The sequence below is a fragment of the Schistocerca gregaria genome, chromosome 7, assembly GCF_023897955.1.
Source record: "Schistocerca gregaria isolate iqSchGreg1 chromosome 7, iqSchGreg1.2, whole genome shotgun sequence".
NCBI lineage: Eukaryota > Metazoa > Arthropoda > Insecta > Orthoptera > Acrididae > Schistocerca > Schistocerca gregaria.
This window is the reverse complement of record NC_064926.1, coordinates 332,203,298-332,227,021: the sequence shown is the minus strand read 5'-3', so window position 1 is coordinate 332,227,021 and position 23,724 is coordinate 332,203,298. Positions and strand designations below refer to the sequence as shown.

General features: G+C 37.3%; 1 protein-coding gene across 3 annotated transcripts in view; it reads left to right on the top strand.

Annotated features, from left to right (window-relative positions):
* The window catches only part of LOC126282198 (uncharacterized), a 190,674-nt gene that overhangs the window by 64,448 nt on the left and 102,502 nt on the right, over positions 1–23,724 (top strand). For all 3 annotated transcript variants that reach the window (XM_049981732.1, XM_049981733.1, XM_049981731.1), the window contains 2 exons: positions 3,806–3,919; positions 4,069–4,293. In XM_049981732.1, coding sequence (XP_049837689.1) covers positions 3,806–3,919; positions 4,069–4,293 — 339 coding nt within the window. The remainder of the gene's footprint in view (positions 1–3,805; positions 3,920–4,068; positions 4,294–23,724) is intronic.

The window sequence follows — 23,724 nt, the reverse complement described above, 5'->3', positions numbered from 1 at the left end:
AAATTTACACAACTAATTGAAATATCCATACTCAATACAACAAACATACAGAAGAAAACAGGCTGAGGAAGTCAAGGACATGTGGCATCAGGATAAAGTTGACATTATACCAATTATACTATCAACTACAGGAGTCATACCACACAATATCCACCAGTACATCAACACAATACAGCTACATGCAAATGTATATATACAACTACAGAAATCTGTAATTATTGATACATGTTCAATTACCTGAAAGTTCCTAAATGCAATGTAACATATACCGTACAGTTAAAAGGAAGTCATGCTTGATCAAGGTCCGTGTCACTTTCCATTTTTAACCAAACATTATGTCTGAGAAAGGAACGAAATAATAATAATAATAATAATAATAATAATAATAATAATAATATCATCTATATTAAGCTAAATATTTTGTTTAAAGTATAAAAGGGAACTTCTTGTAAGGAATTACCAAATACATGTACTGCAGACTTTGTTAGTGTATTAAAATAATGTGCCTGTGCTTCTAAGGTAATTTGCAGTTCTCATTATAATTGATTTCTAGAGACTTCCACTATTTTTGTGATCATTCATTTAGATTTGTTGTTAAAAGCTCTACACCATATTTTAGAGGATTTCCTTGAAGTTCATAAATCCCTTCATGTGAATAATTGCTCCCCACCACCTCCCCCCTAGAAAGGCTAGTTTTGGTTTACTCACATTTCCCTGTCAGGGTTGAGTCCATTACAGTGAATGTTTGTGTGTACAAGCAAGACATGATATTTATATTGTTCCAATCCTTCATCACCAAATTGCTGTTTAGTTAGTCTCTGATAATGTGATAGTGTATGAGAAGAAACGTTTTTAAAACAATTATTTGCTTAATCATTTTCTTTGCTCTCATTGTACACAGGCTGATTTCCATCCCCAAGGTATATTGATTTTATGTTCCCATCATTACCCTTCCTTTGGATTGGGAGTGATAGTTATGAGCTTATGGCAGGTATGTTAAATGTAGTTATCTGAAAGACAAAGACAAAAATTAGTTTTCTTAGGTATTTGCCAACTGGTCATATACTGCATAAGAGACAACTTTTGTGGTAGAAAATAATAATGAAAATGCTACATCAGTGTTACTGAAATGAATATACTTACATTGATGGGCCAGGTATTATTGCCACTTCCCACAATGAGCTTGGTGACATTTTAGGCATTTAATGTGGTAAGGGAAGTATGTAAGTGAATCAGGGACGAATGAGGGATTGTTCTAATTATAATATGGGTCAAAAATTGAGAAATCTGTTGGATAATGACCTTGAGAATGGGCAGATTCTCATGTCGCAGCACCTGGAGTGAACATATTGGAAATGGCGAAACTAGTTGCTGTTAACATGCATCTGTTGTGGGCCTCTGTGGTAAATGTTTGAAGGATAATGTGCAGAATACAAGGTATCTGATTTCCACACCATATCGCAAAATGCTGATGTACCAGATTTCCACACCTCATCACAGAATGTTGAGGTCAGTGGCTTACCCACTCTGTAAAGCACGATAGATGGCAACCTGTGGCAGATCTGATGACAGACTGCAATGCTGAAGCAGGCACAAGGGTTTTGGAGCACTCCATTCGGCACTTACTACTGAACATAGGGTTAGCAGCAGGTATCCCTTAAGTGTGCCCGTAATGACCCAATGACATTGCCAAGTGTGACCGCAACAGGCAAGCGATCATCGAAATTGGACTATGTATCAGTGGAAACCTTTCATCTGGCTGGATGAATTACATTTGTTATTATAACGGGTTGATAGTTATGTCCATAAATACTGTCTTCCATGCAAATGGCTGCTTGAAACATGCATCCTCCCATGGACACAGGCTGGGACCTGCGACACCTATAGTAGGCACCCTGACAGATGTGGCCCTTATGAACATTCCGATCACGTGCATTCATTCAGGCTTGATGCCTTCTCTGACTGTAATAGCATCTTCCAGTAGGACAACTACTGTCCACAAGGCCATAATCGTGGTACAGTGGTTTTAGGAATATTGTATCTAAACCCAAGGAACATATCTGGGCTGCCGTCAGTTGACAACTCTGCATCCACAAACCTGTGGCATATAACTTTTTGGGAATCTGGGCATAGACATAAAGTGCCACATACCTCTAGAAACAATGCAAGATGCCACTGGGACAAGGTTTGAGTCAAATCTGTTTTGCCACTTACATGCACTAAGTATCCCCTCTCAAGGTGCAGGTCTCTCACTACTGTCCAACTGACTATACAGGAATTGTGCACACGAAAACAGGACAGGGTTGGTCCTGACATGTGAAGCATAGTTATGTGCCCTGACTGAACATTAAGAATTACTGGGTGGTTATGGGTACTGTCAGGTACTGTAATGAAACAGGGTTACAAATTGTGGACATTTATTGTTATGACCTCTGATTGCTCAGAACAATGATCAAATATTCATTCGTGGGAGAATGAGTGCATATATACATATGAGCTTGTGATAACTGTGGATCTTCAGAGGGAAAGGGCTGGAAACATGTTAGTAAAGTAGACTGAATGAACAAGAAATAGTTAATCGCGAAATTGGAGGGTTGGTGGTGATTGTACCAGAAGGCTAGTGAGTAAAGAGCAGTAGGACCCCCAAAGAGTAAAATCATGTGTGAAACATCACAACACAGTGACTGACTGTTCAGTGTGAACCAAAATGCCTATCATCCCACACGAATTTCGTACACTGTAGGTATGAAACTTACATCATTTGCAGAAGGCGAGGCACAGTGAGGTTGGAGGCAGGGTCAGACGCTAGTGTGGCGCTGTCCGTCAGCTCATGAATTGCCTTCTCCTCTCACAGTGTAGAAGACCGTTCTCTGTGCCTCTCAATGACGAAGTCCATTTATTGTGTCTCCCAGCAAGGAAGTGTCCACTATGACTCCTGATGAAACACTTTATGTATCTCCCAGCAAAGGAAGTCCTGTGCTTTACTCACCTGCTCCTTATTGGTGTGAGTCCACCAAAACTCCCATTGTGGCTAAACTGAGCCCGCATACTTTATTTTGCCAACCTGAAACCTCCTAATGGTTTTGTTCTGGAAGGTTTGGCATTAATTGTTTTGAAGGATTCCAAACACCAACCTATCCAAACTTCTCTTTCTAGCAGCTTGCAGGTGCTGCCCTTGCGTGGGCGATTTGTTTTGCGAAACCTCTGTATTCATATTCGCCAATTGGCAAGGACAGGGCGAGTTCACTGAACGCAACATGCAAATGCATTCTCTCCCAAGCGTGGCTGATTTGTTGAGGATGCACACCACCCTCTGCCGTAGTGACTGTGACAGTAGGAGGCACTCGCAGGATGTGCAACCCCCTAACATACAACCAGCCAGCCATCTCATTTGCTGAGGGCAGGCCAAGGAGAATTGAAACTGTGATGACCATGTTTCCACTACCACTTACTAACAGAATGAATTAAGCATGCACTTCAGAGTTAAGAGAAATTAAAGGAAATCCTCTGCAATCCATTCCCAGTCTAAAGGATCATACCTTTGTTTGCATATATGTTGGAATTTGTTGATTAATTAGACCTATTGTATCGGTGGCTTAAGTGTGTTGAATTGAGAATGAAACATGAGGCTGGCTACAGGCTGACGCATTTCAACCTCCCAATCCATACCACTCAGTATTGCTGCTCCATTGCATTCTAAAGATGGACCTCCATGCTATTAAGCAGTTGATCATTATATTTTAGCTTGTTACTTAAACCTTAATAAAATTTTTGCTGGTATATTTGTACTGTGATCATTGTTTAGGTAGTGGATTGAGGAGAAACGCATCCAGCTTTCATCGGAGCCAGTCTTCACCTGCTCCATCTCCTGCTGCAAGGAGACGTATTTTTCCACAACGCACCACTGCATTACGCAGCAGTAAGTTCTCCTATATTTTCTGTTCTTATAAAGTTACGTAACCACTAATTGCGACCAAAAATTAATTTTTGTGTTCTTTGTAAATGTTCCAAGGCATTTTATTATATAAAAACAACACTGACGATATATTGATTTTTACTTTTGCGTAGATACATCTCGTCTGCCTGTAACTGAACGACACCATTCTCCAGATCGTATGGTTGTCAGTTGTCAGATGACAAAACCAGAAGTAAATTCAGGGATGACTGTGTCTATGTCAGGAAATCTGATGACACGTAGCCTTGATCCTAGCTTGCTACTTAACAGTAGTTCAAATAATAACAACAATAAGGATTCCATTGATGCAGCTGTAGCAGTAGAGGACAGTTCAGCAGGTTAGTATTCGTAACAACATAATTTGTAATGAACTGTGAAATTTTGCAAATGATGATAAAACTAAAAGATTGTGGAAGTATCACAAGAGAAGAAAATAATTTAAAAATAATTAAAGTTGGTCAATTGAGTTGATTTATCAGCCTGCCATCAGATGACAAGAATGATGTGCTGTTTTGGTCATTAATTCTGATGTATGTTTGAGGCAGATCACCTTCCCTGTCATTTGCTAGCTATTCTCTTCTTTTTAGCATAATGACTGTATCCAGCATCAACAACAATCTGCCTCACATACTCGTATCTAGGCCTGCCCCTGTGACTATTTCCTTCCAACATCTCTTAGACTGCAGTGTCCAGGAATGGAATAGCCATGCAGCACATCCACTTGTGCACGCCTTTACCTTGCTTTACTTTTTGTTTAAATGGTTAAATATGTAGTCAGTGAACCATATCATTCTGTTTTTCTGTCTCCTATAAACAGCTCTTATTTCAAGATAGATTCTTACATAACCATTGTTTCTTTGATAGACGAATTAAATATCAGTGGCGACAATGAGAAACCCACCCTACAATTTTATTGTTTCTTGGGCTCTTGCATCACTCTGTTAGTGCTGTCTATTCCAGTCTGCTACACATAAAGAGAATAGATTGCCCTTTTATCCCTGTATGTGGTGTCATACTGCCTGAGAAAAAATTATTTGCTTTGGACTATAGCCACAGTTTTATTTGCCTACTGGCCAATGGTTATGGTACCTAGTATCATCATTAGGCCACCCTCTTCGTGCACAATTGTCAATCTTGCTTATCAAGTATCTACCTCTGCAGCCATATTCTGCAAACCACTGTGAAATGCATAGCAGGGGTTACTATCCACTGTACCAGCTAGTAGGACTTTTTCCCTTTTACATACACTTGGAATACAGGAAGAATGGTTCTTAGCCTCTGTGCACACTGCAATTAACCTATTCTTGTCCTGAAGGTTACTGTGGGAACAATACCAGGTATTTGTATGAGTAGAATTACAAATTCCAATTTACTACGAAATGGATTGTGCACAACACTCATAACTTCAAAAAATTGTCAAAAATCTACATTTATTGATGTTGACATATATTGAAATATAGACTGAATGATTCTTTGGACAGCAGCTATAGATCACAATCACTGATTTGCTATTAAGTAAGTTAAGTGGAACACCCGTACCTTGTGAAAATCCTCAAAAATAAACGTTTGCGTGCATCTGAAAATTCTCAAAAATATACGTATTTGTTTTTAAATGAGGATTGTGTTACCAAAAGTTTCTAAAAATCGAACTTGAGTTTACAATAGACGATATAGTATGGATTTTTTATGCCACTTGGAAAAGTTTGAAAATACACAACGTATCACAATATGCATGAATATTGACACAATTGCTGAAATATTATACAAACGTGATTTGAACAGTAAAATATTAGAATTTTGAAATTTGAATTGGCACACACGTCTGATAAACATGGTCTCGCACAAAGAAAAATTTGGAAGTAGGCCTTTTTAGTTAATCAGCCAAAATTGCGAAAATTGTGGAGCACCAACAAAGCAAGTCTTGGACTTGGGGGCTAACAGTGCAGTTGTTAATCATACAGTATATGATTTGACACTTGGGAAGCAAGGTTGGCAACTGTGTGGCAGGGGATGACCTGATGATGTGCTTTGTCAGTAGGCTAATCAAATTGCTACTATAAATCAAATTAATTACTTCTTTCTGATTGTGTTGCTTTCTGTACCAATTGACAGTATACTGGGCATTTGTAACATTGCCTAAGAATGGAAAAAAAATTATTTCATTCCATATTATCAAAATCCTTTTCCCCTCCTTTGTCGAAATATCCACATTTTTATCAACCACAGTGCTAAAACTGTTTCTCAACTGTCACTACTTATTCTAAAATCACACGGCTCCTCTTGTAATCTACTTTGTTCTCTTTTCCATTCATTGACAAAGTATTCACTTGAATATTTTTTATACATGTGATACTGGACTAATTGTGCAGTCAATGTTCACATATGTTTGCTAGTACTTCGTTTGAGAGCATAAGAATTATTTTGGCCTGATGCCTGTAAGAGACCCAATGGCATTTCATTAAAACCTGGGCAATTTGTTTCTGCAGACTGCATGCGTAGGTTTTTGGTTTGGAAATAAATATTGGAATACTCCTATTGTCTTTGTACATTGTCCTCATTTTCAATTGGCTTAACTTTTTGTGGGGGGAAAAGAGAAATTTTCTCCAAGTGTTGTTTTCGTCTTTTTACATGTTTATTGCCTTCCAGTATGTAATTACCTTTTCCATGACTCATCATTATGGTCTTTGTTCTGTGTTCCTAACATGATTTTTTATTAGTCTGTGTGCAGTGACTTTATTGCTTTGTTTCCCTTACATTTGTCTCTTTCCTTCATACGTTCTTCTTTAGCCTTCCTACATTTTCAGATAATTTCAGTTCTTTGTGATCTACACTCTTGCTATTCACTTGAAAGAATGGTATATAGACGAGGAGTTGAGTAAAGGAAGTGTGAAAAGTGAATGGGGTTGTGGAAGGTATAGTCTTTTTCCTTATGGCTATGTTATGTAAGGAATAAGGATTGATTCTCCTTTTCAGCTTATTTCCTGTACCATTGTGTCTTGGCAGCCAAAGGAGGAAAATTTAATTCCAAAAGGTAATCAATATTGTGTGTGTGTGTGTGTGTGTGTGTGTGTGTGTGTGTGTGTGTGTGTGTGTGTGTGTATACACTTACTTGCCTGTACGCTGTGCTTATAAAGTATCCTGTTCCCTACTTTTTAATCCACCTATTTAGCTTGTCTAACAGGAAGTTGTTCCTTTTTGTGTTTATTGCTGTGCCGTAATTTTATTTACATGTCTGCTTGATCAGAATGTATGGGATGTGTTGTCCATTGCTTGTTGTGCTCATGTTTTGACCAAAAATGTGATTGGTAAACATAGAACACAACCAAAATTTTGCATTGTTGAAATTTTGTTTCATCTGATACTATGACATACATAGTGATCCATGTAACTTGGATGCTCCAGATATTTTATACACAGTTTCATGTATTGAACAAAGTTTCTTATAAATGATGGTGTGAAAATTGGTATATAATTTGCTGTATTGATAATATCTGTGTCTCTATTTACCAAGATATTGAAGCTGCTATGGTCCTTAAATGTAATCGGTGGCTTTTAAAACCTCTAGGAAAGCAGAATTCCAGTCACATAATATCTGTTACAGTTTTCGGTGAAATTTTTACAAAAGCAAGTAGATAATGAAAATTGTTATTGATAGTTGAAATTGCATGCACCTGCTGGCGGAAACATTACTGCACAGGGCTTGCATCAATGCCTAAAATGATGGGTTGCAGAGGAAACACAAATTCTTGCCAAGTGCCTCGAAACTTGTAATTTGAAAATTATCTAGCTGCATTAAAAGAAAAAAGGTCACTGCAAACTATAACAAATATTATACTGTTGAAATTATTCCTGAGAATGTCAAGGTGGACAGCAGTCAGTTGCAGAATCTGTAATGTATTGCAAATCTAGATTTCGACTATGGCGTAATCGTCATGGGTGTATTTCCAGAAAGAATCAAACAGGTGTATCTGTCAGAATGTAAACATGTGACAATTGAGGTTATAATTTACGTCGCTGAGAGGTGACTGATGTGGTATGCAACATTCGCAGCAAGTGGTTGGTCAAGTCAGTAGCTAGCCCCACTTTGACAATAGTAATTGACAGAGTTAGTCAACTGATTACTTGTGATAGCCACTCAGAACGGCATACAGTAATTGCAGCACACATAATATGATGTGGCTGCTTTCATTTGTGCCTGCAGCTTTCACTGAGTGTGAAATACTTGTGTCTGAACTGCAGCAGAAAATGGTGTACAGGTATGGATGGTGATAAAAGATTGTGGGTAGTGTTGCACTCTACCAAAAATACAGTTGGGTAGTTTTAGTACAGTACATAAATAACAGAGTGAATGGTAGGCTTGCCGGTAGTATTGGTAACATTGATATGGCAAGAAACGTAAAGTAAAGTGTAGGAGAGAAACTGGGAGCTGACAACTTCTCTTTGTTAATGTATTTGTTAGTTTATTTTACACATAATTAAAACCACTCATGGTTCAGTGTTAGTTCATTGTGTCTTTCATATCCTTATAGAATATAAATTGCATTTTACAAGCAATTAAAAAAAATAATTGATTGCTTAACTTTGCGATTTTATTTAACCAAATCAATCAATTTTGATTCAACTGCAGTTTACGCGCAGAAACATAAAAAATCTCTACAATTACTGTTACTTCTACTCGATAGACCTTTTTTCACCATGATAAAAAGGCAACAGTTTCCTGCTATTAATGATGAATGTGAAAGTTGCAGAACGCCTCTTTTATCTCGAAAACAGTTCCAGATATTGAAACGAGGTTTTCGGCAAATCCTAGTACACTAATGGACATTTACTTAACTCTTGTATCAATGGAAATGATGTAAGTGTGATTTTTTTAGATAGAATAATACACTTTTACTAACAGCATCTGAAAGAGATTGAGAATTCCAGTGCAGTGATATAATTCTTCACAGCGGTTATGTTGAACCTCTTCACAAAAGAATCTGAGAAATATTCTAAAATTAAAAGGCAAATTGGCCGGATTTGGGTATGACATTGTAAACACGCTCATGATAGGCTGCGTCGTCGTATCGAGCCTTTTGACTGTTCGCTTGATGGCACTGAAGGACTAGCAGAAACTGTGTCGTCTATGGGCTGATCATTTCTACGTCAAAAGCCCTTGTATTCAGACAGTTACACCAATGCGGAGAAGTGAGGCATACCACTTTGGTATGGTGAATGGTGGTACAAGATGTACTGCCAAGAAATGTGGGATCAACCAAAAGAATGTCATTTGTATATTTCATTGACACAAATTCCACTCTTACTGTTTAACACTTTCAGGCAGGGAAAAATGGACAGGTCAGAAAATAAAAGGTGTAGAAAAGTAAAAGGGGCAAAGAAAGGAATAGTTACTGAAAATAAATATTGAGCCCAAAGAAATTAACTTGAATTAAGACCAGGTGTGTGAGAACCAAGGTCATGTTGTAACCCTAGTTCCCACCTGCGAATTCTGAGGAACTTACTTCTCGAAGTAGAATCCAGATGTCATCGGTGGTGAAACGGGAAGTGGGGTCATTATTGTCGTGTTGTAGAGCGTTTTCTGCAACTGAATATTGTGTGTTACCAGCATACACTATCTGCATATATTCTATCATCCTAACTGAACCTTGGTGGTAGTCATGCCACTGTAAAAGGCGAAATAGTGTTTACATAACAGCAGGTAGATGACATTGTTTCATAGGTGGCTCACCTATTGGTAGTAGATATTTTACCAGTTACAGGGCTGGTATAGGTGGTGGAGGGAGGGTGCATAGGCTAAGTCCTGCAGTGGGGGTGGTCCGGGATTGCAAAAACATGCTTTTGCATAGTCAAAACTAAGGTCCCTCATTCTGTTGTTTCTCCAAAGACCTAAAGTTGAAATGTTGATAGCCCTGTTTCTAGATGTAATCTTACTATCGAAACTCACTGGGATCGCAACATACTTATGTGAATCCCTCAGTCGAATAGAAAGCGATTTGGAATTTTTCAGACCTACTGACTCTTTGGCACATGAGCGGCTTTGTTTAAGGGAATAAGTTGGTGACACGATCTAGCTGACATTTATAAGGCCTATACGATAGGATGATAGGAGACAGTACAGAAAGACTCAAGTATTAGGTTAGGAAGGCAGAAATGAAGAAACCAACTTCTGGGTTGGTACCTTGGTCTGAATTTATTGCATTTTCCCAAGTTTACATGAACATGTCAAAGTGTGCAGACACTGGATCATAATTTCAGTGAGCATATACCACAGATGAGGCTTACTAGATCCTCAAATTATTAGAAAAAATAGCCTGTCTGGTCTGTCACCTTGACTCAAATCGCAAAAAGGAGCCAGTGTCTTATTGCTTAAATCTAAACCTCAGGCTCCGTTACATGTCACACTGTAAGTAACACAGTTGTAGGTACAAGTAAGCCATGATAAACTAACTACCCACAGTCCAGAGGTACATGCAGACAAGAATGCACATTCTCCTTGGTGTACAAGCTTAACTGGATAGATTCGTTTGCTCACATAATTTTCTGCTGTTGGCTGACACACTGAAGGCTCGTCTGCTGGCAGGAACTCTTGAACTGTTGAACTTGTTCCGCTCGTCAACTGGTGGCCTCTTTATACTGTGTTGAGGCTGTTTGTTTATAGATGCTACATGAGCGCATTACATTTTTACCTGCAATTTGCAATCCGCCATCTTGAAATCAGTGGTTTCTTAATTCTCAAGACCTCATATTGGTCTTGCGAAAGTGTCAAGCACTGTAAACCTACATCTAGGTTTCGAGGCTCTACTTGTTAAAATTCGTACCAAGATGACTTTTTTTTAAATAATTCCTTCATGTTTTGGACATTAAATTCCCCTCCTGGGGAGAAGATTTGTCCTCAAACCAGGGTGTCTACGACCCGGGAGATCCGGAAAAACCCGGGAATTTTTTCATCCGGGAGAAAACTGGGAAAAACCCAGGAACTTTCTAGAATTCTGGGAGTCTATTATTGTTTTAGTTTTCAGTTAAATTTTTGTGATTTTGACTGGTAAGAATCAATACTCCAACAAAGGATATTACTGTATTCCACTTCTGTGTAATAATACTGCAGCAACAAAACGTGAACGAGAGGGGGAAAAAAACGAAAATAAAGCTTAAGTCGCAAAGGAAATGCGCCATGTACAACAGCAAAACATAGTGCTCAGACAAGCGTCTGCCAACAGCAAAGTGTGTCAAAGGCTTTAGGAAGACTATGCAATGCTCCTAACAACAAATTGCTTCCGATGAGCGTGACGTAACGGACAGTATTGGCACTCAGGAAAATTTACATCCGAATCTGGACATACAAATGTGCACTTTAAGCCGAATTATGCATTTTAGTATGGTTCAGGAACTTCTGATACTCTTGAAGTATCCTCTGATGTCTTGTTTCTTTTGTTACATAGTGCAAGATCTTTTAATGTTTTACACATACTAACATATGAGCTTCCTGTGTCATTGTAGCTGCGCATGAGCAGTGGCGCCTCTTATCTGGCGCTCTCTGGCAAGTGCTGAAACAAATCAGTTTCTAACAGGTCACAGGAAAATATTGCGAATGGTTGTTTGAAAAGCGTTACTTTAAAAATAAATTTACTTTTACACAACATGAACAATCTGCGAGAATGTACGATGAATTTCTTAAATCGCAGAGCTTTTGACTCTCAATTAAAAATCAACCCTTTGAGGATGACCATCTAGAAGAATTTCGAGCTCAGAAGATCAGAAATTTATGTCATTATTAAAAGTTTTACTGGCACATTTGTGTGATATACCTGAAAGTGTAACACGTGCAAAAAAGATCAACATTATATGTGGAAGCTTAGTGTCTCTTGCAGCTTATTAACTTTTGAGACCACGATTATATGTGAAAGCTTGTTTTTCTTGTAGCAACACTATGTATATTAATTTAAACCATTAACTTTTCCTATTTGTGTTTTCGCGCTACTTAAGAGTGATCTTGCTATTGGCTGACTACATCACGTGTCCTATGCTGTCATCGGCTGGCGAGATCTCATGACATGAGCTATGACCGGCTTACAAAAGTGCGTCGCAATCTTGATTTCAATGCTTTGGAAAGTAATATGCGGTGTATGGTGGAATTCTAATTTATGCCCTCATGACATGAAAATATGCAGTGTACATGTTGCTGCACATCAAAGATATTTCCAAAACTTGTTTTTCTTCCCCTCTTAGTTTTGTTTCCTAAAGTGCTGGGGAATTGTAGTCGGCATATAAAACCATAAACATTCAAAGGACTGATAAGTTCTACAGTGCTGAGGAAAAGTATACTATCACTTAACACGGGAAAAGTGTATGTTCTCTCGGAGAAAGTGTATTTTCAATCGGGAAATCGGGGAAAAATCCGGGATTTTTTTTTCTTTGTCCCTGTATACACCCTGTCAAACCTTAGACATTATTATTGTTGTTATTATTATTATTATTATTATTATTAATATTATTATTATTTTAATGCAAGTTATGTATATGAATACATAGATTTCTCTTTTCTCTCAACACAATACAAACATACATACATACATATATTTTTCTCTCTCTTTTTTATGTATAAATGTTTATACAAGATATTTTTATTAGTAAAATTTACATCCTTGAAGCACAAACATGTACAATATGTGGTCGCCAACTTTTATTTTGTCCTTCATTTGTTATATTGTGTATGTGATGGTGAAACACTGCGGCGAGGTGAAACTTCACTGGGGGTGGGGGGTTGCACTTAATGTGAGATTTTCTCCTGAGCTGGATCAGAATTCACGTGCACCTGGTTGTAACTTTGCCTCGTCCTTGCCACTTCTGGCATTGGATGCTGTGTTTGATGTACTGAAGAAGCAATCTATGGCTATAAGGGTGGCAGCTGTTGCTGATGCATAAATGAAAACACGTGTTTCCCAACTGGAGCTATCAGTTTCTACTATTCTCTTACGTAATCCTAACTTATTTCCAATTCGTGCCAACGCTGCCTGACTCCTTTTAGGTCATGCAAGTGGCGTTTGTTTGCAGGTGTGGGGAACTTCCATTCTTCATCTTCCTTGTATAACATCCCAGCTTCCTCAACCAAATTATAATGTCCCAGGACTTTCTGCACCAAATTATAATATTTCAGCTCCTCAACACCAAATTAAAACGTTGCATTAGGAGGTGTCTGCTTCGTGCAAAAGGTCTTGAGTTCATATTGACGACAACAAGTAATTCTTCATTACAGACGTTTATTTACAAACAGAACTGACAGACTCAACAACTGACTCTCCGAGCTAACCGCACTGCATATCTGAACTGGCAACTGACAACTCCTAGGTGTATTAATATCTTTCCAAACAATGAGAGTCTTTGACAATGTTTTGTTTACAATATGATAGCAATTCACGACTTAAAACTAAATTAGACATTACAGAATTTTAGTACTGATTAAAGTAAGTAAAAGGATCAGTAGATATAAATTCTTACAAGCATAATTTCCAAATAGATTTTATAACATTTTTCTACCAGCTTCTGGATAACCTTCACCAGATTTGTACCGATGTTTCCAGAAATATCTTGACATTTGATTCTGGATATTTCTTGAGTGATTTAGAACAACTATTTATATGTAAAATGATTTAAATCGTGTTTCAAAATGTAAATAAATCTTTTTAGCAATATTTCTTGATACAAATCGTCTTTCGAAATTAGGTTATGAAACAGTTTTCACAAGTTTTCGTATTTTTGCGATCATAATATAGAATTTCTCCATAGAAAGTTCCAGAAGTGTGCATTAAAAGTTCATTTACAGATTTTCTCCTTAGCTGGTGAGTTTTTAAAAGTATCTTGTCCATATTATACGAAATAATTTAGCTCAAAACTGATAATTTATACAATTAATCAGAGCTACAACAAACAGTGAGTCTTTCTTTTACAAAATGAAATATAATTACAAAATTGAATGAAAATAGGTTACTAACACTAATATATATTTACATTATTTCTATTTTTGTTCTTTCTGTGCAAAATGTCCTAATATTGACACAGTACAATATTTAAACATCACCAAAGTTTCCCTTTACATTTTGCATATCTGTATCGACATCCCCTAAAAGTCTACAGTATTGAATACTTCAATATGTCCCAATATGTCCTGTAATGTTACACAACCCCCCCATCAGCACTTCCACGTGAAACACGGAAGGGTTGATGTCCTTACATTACAAAACAGAAAAGTTTTACACATATCTTTGGTGTCTTCTTTCTTGAAGACCGGTGATCTTCTTTCTTGAAGGTCGGTGATCTTCTTCCTTAAAGGTCGGTATACCTCAATGCCACACACTGTATTTCAGTCTCATCTTCACAGTCCATATGGTTTCCATATACACTGCAGGCTATCACAGGCTCCAATACCACAGTCCGCTATGGATATACAGCATACAGTGGTCAAACCCAGTTAAACATTAGCAAAAGCATTTAATAGTCGGTGGACCGGTTTTTAAGGACACAGAAATTTGATTTCTCTAAAGTCTAATTACTCAAGAAAATTTACTCTAAATAATTTCTTAAAGCTAAGAGAGGATAGACTGACAGATGGAGAAAATTGATTATACAGGATCACAGAATAAGTGTAAGATGCAATGCCAGAATACGAAAATGAAATATGACAATTGCGTAGCTAGGGGACCTAGTGCTCGCCAAACACTTAGCACACAAAGAATGTATGTTCCCCTGAGGAATCAGATAAATACAACATAACAAAGTATACAAAAATATCCTGGTAAGATTACATATAAAAGTCTATAAACATCTATTGTCTAAAATACTTTTTTACATTTTTTTTATACAATTTCAGTTCGGTCACGTTTCGTAGGCCAAACAGTCTGCCAGAATTTGGGTAGACTAGACGGCATTCGGATGAGGATTGTCCTGAATCTTGAAATGTCCAATGTATATGTCAAAAAACTTTTTTAATTCACCACTGATGGCTTTAGACTTCTCTTGTGTTTTAACGAGGACCAAGTCTTCAATTTTAAAATGAGTAGGCTTCAATCTTTTGTCATGTCTACATTTCCTCTTATCACCTTGAGATTTCATGGTCTTTCTCACTATATCCTCTCTCTCTTGAGTACTTAATGGTTTGCAGACTGGAAATTCAATGAAATCACTAATTGGATGTGGTGGTTTGCTTTTACACTATATTTCATAAGGCGAAAACCCTGTTGAGGAATGCTGTAGGCTGTTCACAACATCTTCGAATTTCTCAACATAGTCAATCCAACTAGCATGATCAGTATTGCAGTAGGTTCTAAAGAATCGCCCAATTTCCCTCATGTATCTCTCCGAAGGGTTTCCTGACGGGTGATAAGCTGAAATAAGAATGTGACTTATATTTTCATCTTCAACAAAAGCTTTCCATACTCCAGAAGTAAATTGAGTCCCATTGTCTGATAAGATTTTCTGAGGTTTTCCAACCCTGCCAAAATAGTCTCCTCTGATTTTTGAAATAATGCTCTTACTGTTTGCCTTGCGAAGAGGGTATAACTTAATGAATTTTGAAAAAAACATCAACCATAACAAAAATGTTGCAATAGCCTCCTCTCGTCTTCGGTAATGGTCCATATAAGTCGACAGCGACTAACTCGTGTTGTTCTTTTGGTAAGATGTTTTGCATCAATCCTCGACAAGTTTGGTTGGATACTTTTACTCTTTGGCACCTGTCACAACCCGTCAAAATTTTTCTAAGCCTCCTGGCTATGTTCTTAAAGTACACATTTTCTTGGATTTTCTGGATACACTTTTGAATCCCACAATGACCAAAACTTTCATGAATGTACTTGATGAGTACATTGATGTACTGTTCAGGCCAACATAATTTCCATACATCGCTATCTACACTGTTTCTCTTGAATAGAATCCCCTTGTAGATTTTGTAATAATCTCCCACTTTTTCATGTCCCTTTTTCCCTAAATAACTTTTGACCAGTTTACAGTTCTCATCATGGTTCTGATTCCGTCGGATGTCATTACAAATGTCTCTGATTTCTTGTTCATTGTCCACCCCTCTGAAATACATAATTTTGAATTCTTTTTCACATTCCCCACTGTCATCTTCAAAGTCACCCCCCCCACAGGTAGTCTAGATAAAGCATCAGCAACTACATTATCGGGTCGTCTAAGATATTTTATTGAGTAATTAAATTGTTGTAACAAGAGTGCCCACCTGGTAATCCTTCCATGATGCAACCTACATTCTTGAATATAAATTAATGCCTTATGGTCTGTGTAGACAACTACCTGGTTTCCAAATAAATAATTTCTGAATTTAGAAAATGCCCAGTAAATGGCCAAAAGCTCTTTCTCGGTAACAGTGTATTGCCTCTCATGTTTTTCAAGGTTCGACTAGCAAAAGCAATAGACCTGTGTTTTATTTTCCCATTTATATTTACTTCTTGGAAAAGGTGAGCACCTAGGCCATAATCACTACTATCTGCCATAATGCAAAAAGGTAAACTTAAATCAGGACGGTACAAAATTTGACTATTACATAACTGTGTTTTTATTTCTTCAAAAGCAGCTTCACATTCCTGATCCCAAACCCATATTGCGTTTTTCTTCAGCAATCTGTTAAGACTTGGAGCATTTAGAGCTTGGGTACTAGTGAACTTTCTATAGTAACCTCACATCCCGAAAAATGATTTTAGTTGTTTCTTGGTTTTTGGAATTGGGAATTTTGCAATTGCCTAGAGTTTTTCAGGATCTGGCAAAATACCTTCCTCAGAAATACTGTGCCCCAGAAACTTCAATTTTTTCATACCAAACTTACATTTAGATAATTTAAGTGACATTCCCCCTTTCCTTAATCTATTGCAAACCTCCCTCAAAGTATTAACATGTTCTTCCCAAGTTTCTCCAGTGATCAAAATGTCATCTACATACACAGTTAATTTTGATAAAAGATCTTTTCCCAAAACGAAGTCAAGTGCTCTAATGAATTCAGCTACTGAGACATTCAGCCTAAATGGTACCTCACAATACTGGTAACATCTTCCCCCATACAAAAAGGCAGTATACTTTCTGGAATCATTTTCTAATTCTACTTGGTGAAATCCTGATGTGAGATCTAAACTGGTCATGTATTTCATTCTTTCAAATTTATGAAGTAATTCGTCTATATTCTCAGGATGATCGGTCTCTCTTTCCAGATACTTATTTAGGTGTCTTGAATCTAGTACAAGCCTGTCACTGCCATCACGTTTTGCAACCACTACCAAAGGATTATTGTATTGGCTCTTACTTCTCTCAATGATGCCCCACTCTTCCATCTTTTGAAGTTCCTTTTCTACATCTTTTCTCTTTGCAATGGGTACACTATAAGGTTTTATAAAGAATGGCTCATGTGGTTTTAATCTGAGTTTACTTTGATAATTCTTTACTCTGCCAGGTCTATCATCAAAAACATCACAGTAATTCCACAATAATCTTTCTAACTCTACCTTCTGTTCTTGGTTCAAATTATCTGATTCCCGTAATTTTTCTTGAACTATATCCCCATATTCTCCATCATCATAATCTTCAGTAATTTCCTCTACACAATAACCACTGTCTTTAGAAAATGTAACGTCCCTAATTTCAATTCCCTTATCAGCACAGTTTTGAACTGACATGTCAGTACTGGAACATACTCTCGTCTTTGGATCAATAAAGGTAAACAAACTCTTTTCCCAATCAAATGCTGCATTAGCTTTTAATATCCAGTCCATACCCAACAGTACATTCTCATTTAGGTCACTTATTACAAGACATCCTTGAGTAAACTGTACATCATTTATACTGAAGGACAACAACACCTGTCTATTAACAATTTTGCTCAGTTTGCTGGTAATGCCTCTAATTTTTATTCCAACAACTGGTAATTCAACAAAGTCAGGATCATGCTTAATTATATCTCTTAATTTTCTTGAAATGGCACTAATTGGACTCCCTGTGTCAATCAAACAATACCCTTCCCAACCTGCAGCTTTAATTTTTATGTATGGACTACCAATAGTGGTGTTTTCCCTTTCTTCCTGTTCTTCATACAAAAGATCTTCTGCTATCTCATCATACCTCTGTTCCATATTTAGGTTTTCTTTATTAGGCAATACTTTCTTCAAACTTCTAGGTCTACTGGAATTTACTGGAATGTCTGGATTACTATTTATCTCACACACATCCTGACTAGTACCCCGTTTGATGATTTCATTAGGCTTAAAAGCAGAAACTGGTTCACAAATTTCCCTTAATTTGATCTTAACATCATTGTCATCACTGTAATCTTTAAATTTGTCCCAAACAGATTTCAAAATAATCTCAGATGCATCAGCACAATCAACCCCCCTGTCTCCTGATGTATTACTAAGCTGAACTGGCACAATCTGATTCTCATGTGGAATGTAGTTAGAGTTCCTGGCACAACTATTCTCAACACTATTGCTTATAACATCCTCCTTAACTTCAACATAAACTATTCCATCCAATTCACCATCAAAATCTTCTAGTACATAATCACCATTAGCCTTAACATCAACATTATCATTATCATTGCCTGAGCTTACACTACAAACACTACTAGTATCACCAACATTACTCTCAACACCATCTTCACCAACCACATCCACATGAATATCAGACTTTCCAGAAACTTCAGTACGAACATCATTATGACAACTTACATCTAAAACATCACCACACATAAGTTTGTACAATCCAAAATTATCAAAGTTATCCTTACCTTTCATTTCAGCATTAGGTGCTTCTTCTTGATTATATAAATTTGAAATTATATCATCTTCTAAGCCTACTTCATCAAAGGTAGCCTGGTTCCTATTACAGTTGTTTCTAGTATTTTCTCTGATGACATTCCAAAATTTCCTGTCAAATTTAATTTTTTCATTACCTCTATCTACAGATCGATCATAAGCATACTGTCTATAGTGGTTAGGTCTCTGATTATAGTGCTGTCTGTTCTGGGTGAAATTAGCCTGATTTTGAAAATTCCTTGCCCCAAACTGACAGACTCCCAGTGGAGCATTTAGTCGTTTAAAGGCCTATGTCTGTCGTTTCCCTGCCTCGGGTTACCTTCTCTCACGTCATTACCCCAGGACCTGTTTCGATTTTCCCATTCTCTGTTTGAATTAAAGTGCTGATAATTCCTACCAAAATTTCTTCTGTCATTGCTATTATAATTATCCCTGTTGTTGTTAAAGTTTCTTCGTTCACTATTATTGTTATTATTTCCACGGTTCGGTTCCCACCCTCTGTGTGATGAACCTACAAAGTCATTAAATCTGTTGTTTTGTTCAAAGGCTCTATCAAGTTCGTCCACATATTTCAAGAATTGTTCTATGGACTCATCTGGACCATATACTAAACCCCATTGTACTCTTTTCGGAAGTTTCCGTTTTAGTGCATCAATTTGAGTTAGCTCATCAAATGGCTTATCCAGATGCACTAATTTTTGCAACTGTTTCTCACAATAGGCTTTCATTGACCCATCAGATTCTCTGTAACTAGGACCATTCAAGAATTCACTTTTGATTCGAGCTTGCTCAGTTTCAGACCAAAATTTGGTTAGAAAACATTTTTCGAAATCTTCAAAGGACATTTCCGCGGAACAATTCTGATTGGCCCACGAAAGCGCCTCACCATCAAGTAATTTATTTACAAATTTTATCTTAACACTATCTGTCATTATGGACGTGAACTGCTCCTTGCAGAACTGTATGAAGTCTTTTGGGTGTGTATTCTTGTCACCGGGATAAGTTTTAATGGGAAAATTTCCCCATACCCCATTACAACTATTACTAAAACCTTTTTGCAACATAGTTTCTTGTATTTCTACAAATTTTCTGTCTACAGTTTTTTCGACATTACCTACTCTGCTACAAATTTCTGTGACCTTTTTGTCAGAATCAGATTTGAAAGATTCAATTTCGCTTTCAAAAAATCGTTTTGTCTGGTCAAATTCATTTCTCAATTGAGAATTTTCCTCATTTACAAAATCAACAACTTTTTTAAGTTTTGACTGGTTATTTGAAATTTCGTTACTTAAATCACTTTCAAGGACAGAAATTTTGCTCTCAACCGTGTCCACACGACAACTAAGTTCTTTTTGGTTTGACTCAAAAGTAATTTGCCATTCTTCGAGAACCTGATTAGTGTGAGCAATCTGTTCTGTATTTGAATTTATTTCTGATTTTAAATCACACACAGCCTTCGAAATCGACCTGTCCATCTGTTGTTGTGTCTGTTCAATTTGTTGACGTAATTCGGCACGAGAATCGTCCATCTTCGAGTTTAACTCTGAAAACATTTGTTTTAACATTTCCAACATTCCTACACTGTCAGAAGCACTTTCCCTAATAGGTGTACTTGCTACACCGCTGTCAATACTGAAATCTGCGTCTTTTTCCATTATTTTAGGAAGCAGGTACTTATCTTAGTGTCCGTCGGCGGTCGTTGGTGTCCGTGTTTTGCGAAATTTCTTCAATTCCAAGATGGTTTCGCTCGGTTGATTCACTCCTCTTCTTGTGACCCCAGAATCGACGTATTTACTTCTGAAGAATGACTGGTCCGTCCTTTATCCTCTTCTTGTGGTCCCAAAACAGACGTATTTTCTTCTTGTGATCCCAGAAGAGACATATTTTATTTTGAAGACTCACTGGGTGGTCGTCATATCCTCTGCTTCCTCCACCAAAGTATAACATCCCAGCTTCCTCAACCAAATTATAACGTCCCAGGACTTTCTACACCAAATTATAACATTTCAGCTCCTCAATACCAAATTAAAACGTTGCATTAGGAGGTGTCTGCTTCGTGCAAAAGGTCTTGAGTTCATATTGACGACAACAAGTAATTCTTCATTACAGACGTTTATTTACAAACAGAACTGACAGACTCAACAACTGACTCTCCGAGCTAACCGCACTGCATATCTGAACTGGCAACTGACAACTCCTAGGTGTATTAATATCTTTCCAAACAATGAGAGTCTTTGACAATGTTTTGTTTACAATATGATAGCAATTCACGACTTAAAACTAAATTAGACATTACAGAATTTTAGTACTGATTAAAGTAAGTAAAAGGATCAGTAGATATAAATTCTTACAAGCATAATTTCCAAATAGATTTTATAACATTTTTCTACCAGCTTCTGGATAACCTTCACCAGATTTGTACCGATGTTTCCAGAAATATCTTGACATTTGATTCTGGATATTTCTTGAGTGATTTAGAACAACTATTTATATGTAAAATGATTTAAATCGTGTTTCAAAATGTAAATAAATCTTTTTAGCAATATTTCTTGATACAAATCGTCTTTCGAAATTAGGTTATGAAACAGTTTTCACAAGTTTTCGTATTTTTGCGATCATAATATAGAATTTCTCCATAGAAAGTTCCAGAAGTGTGCATTAAAAGTTCATTTACAGATTTTCTCCTTAGCTGGTGAGTTTTTAAAAGTATCTTGTCCATATTATACGAAATAATTTAGCTCAAAACTGATAATTTATACAATTAATCAGAGCTACAGCAAACAGTGAGTCTTTCTTTTACAAAATGAAATATAATTACAAAATTGAATGAAAATAGGTTACTAACACTAATATATATTTACATTATTTCTATTTTTGTTCTTTCTGTGCAAAATGTCCTAATATTGACACAGTACAATATTTAAACATCACCAAAGTTTCCCTTTACATTTTGCATATCTGTATCGACATCCCCTAAAAGTCTACAGTATCGAATACTTCAATATGTCCCAATATGTCCTGTAATGTTACACTTGCTATCTTTTTGTGTTGTAGTCCCAATCTTACCTCTCTGGGTACATAAATCCATTCATTCGTTCCTACTAGGGTCGAGATGGTGCTTGCTATCGACACAAATTTCTTGTTCTAGTGCTACGTATTTGCAATCCAATTGATCCTGTCGTATGGCTGTGTGTTGATGCTTTGCATCACCTATTAGCAGATAGCCCGCCTCTTTCTGGAAGCAGTAATACCCTTATAAATTAAAGACCTGATATCTTCATTAACGGAACCTTAAGTACATATGCTTGGTATACGTTGTTTAAGAATACATGAGTTTCTACTTTTTGGAGGAACCACAGAACTTCTTGTTGCCAACGTCATCCCCAAAGGTATTTGTTATCTGTGTGGCATTAACAATATGTGGGGTTAGTAGCCCCTTCTGTGCACTCACAATGGCTGCCAACAGTAATTGGTATTCTTCTCTTAACTCGAAATATTATGATCAGTTACATTGTCTGCTTGTTGAATACTGTCTCTAAGGTAACCCACTGCATCCTCTGGTCTGTTTCGTTCTGGAATAAGGAGACATGTTTTTTGATTTTCTCAATACTGGTTTGCAGGATATTGGTGGGTGTCTGTCGATCCTCTTGCATGTTGTTACAGTTCATTATTGCTGGTTTCACTAATGTCAGTTCTTCCTGTCTTAAGTGCAGTAGTTGCTTCTGTTCATCTTCCACTTGGTTTATTCTGGTTTCGATGTACTTGACATCTTGCTCATTTAAGGTACGCAATAAACGTTTATTCGCAGGACCAATGTAGTTCATGATTTGCTTAGCCCGTGATCGTGACGTATCAGCTATTAAATCAATGCCTGTAATTCTCGTCGTCTTTCTGCCATTGTACCTGTGATTCTCATAGTCTGTCTTTTGACCGTTCTACCACATTATCTGTTGAGTGTTCTACCATAGTGCCTACCATGCTGTCCAGGTACATTTCTCTCAATGCCTCTGTCAGCTTTTTCCTCCAGCCTCTTTATGTAGGTCACAATTTTCCATGTGATGCTGGTCATCTGTACCTTTACTTCCCCATTGTAGTACATTCCCGGGGAGTTGCGGAACTCCTACAGCCAGTAAGCATCCGGCTTATACTGTACTGAGGTTGCTGTAGTCCACCTACTTATCAGAAGGGCTCCAAGCAGTATCGACATTGGGGCCATCTGTACAGCAAAGGGATTATCTGTACTCTCTTGATGTTTACGATCCAACTTTTAAGTTGCTTGCTGTAGTATACACAGTGGAGCTTCCTGAAATTTTTCAAGGCACAGATTCATTCTTTCATATATGAGATTCGAATGAAAAGTAATGCCTTCACCTTCGTTAATTGGATTTGGATGGGAGTATTTTAGCAAATCAAATGCAGAAATAATCCTTAGAATGTGATCTTTAATTACCAACATTCACTTTTCCACATAATCCCCAGCCAATTGGATACATTTCTACCAACAATGAAAAAGTTTTCTGATGCCATCACGGAAGAAGTCGACACTCTGTTTCTGCAACCACATTATCCAGCCATAATGGTGTACCCAAATTTTGTCTCCTGCCGCAGTTGAATGGAGAAAGGCATCTTCATTCTCACAACGCGAGAGGAATTCCTTGAAAATTTCAAGTCTGTGTGCTTTCATTTCAGGAGTCAGCATCCAAGGTACCAATCGTGCACAGATCTTCCGATAGCCAAGCAAAGCAATAATGTGACCCACACATTCTTGTGAAATGCTGATTGCACATGCAATTTCTCTCTGAGTGATAAGACTATCATCGTGAATCAATCTGTCAACATTTTGCTTGTGAAACTCATTGGTTGCTGTCACAGAGCATCCAACTCTTTGTTCGTCACGCAGTTCAGATCTTTAAACTTCTTGCCCAATGATGCACAGTATTCACATCAACACAATCACCA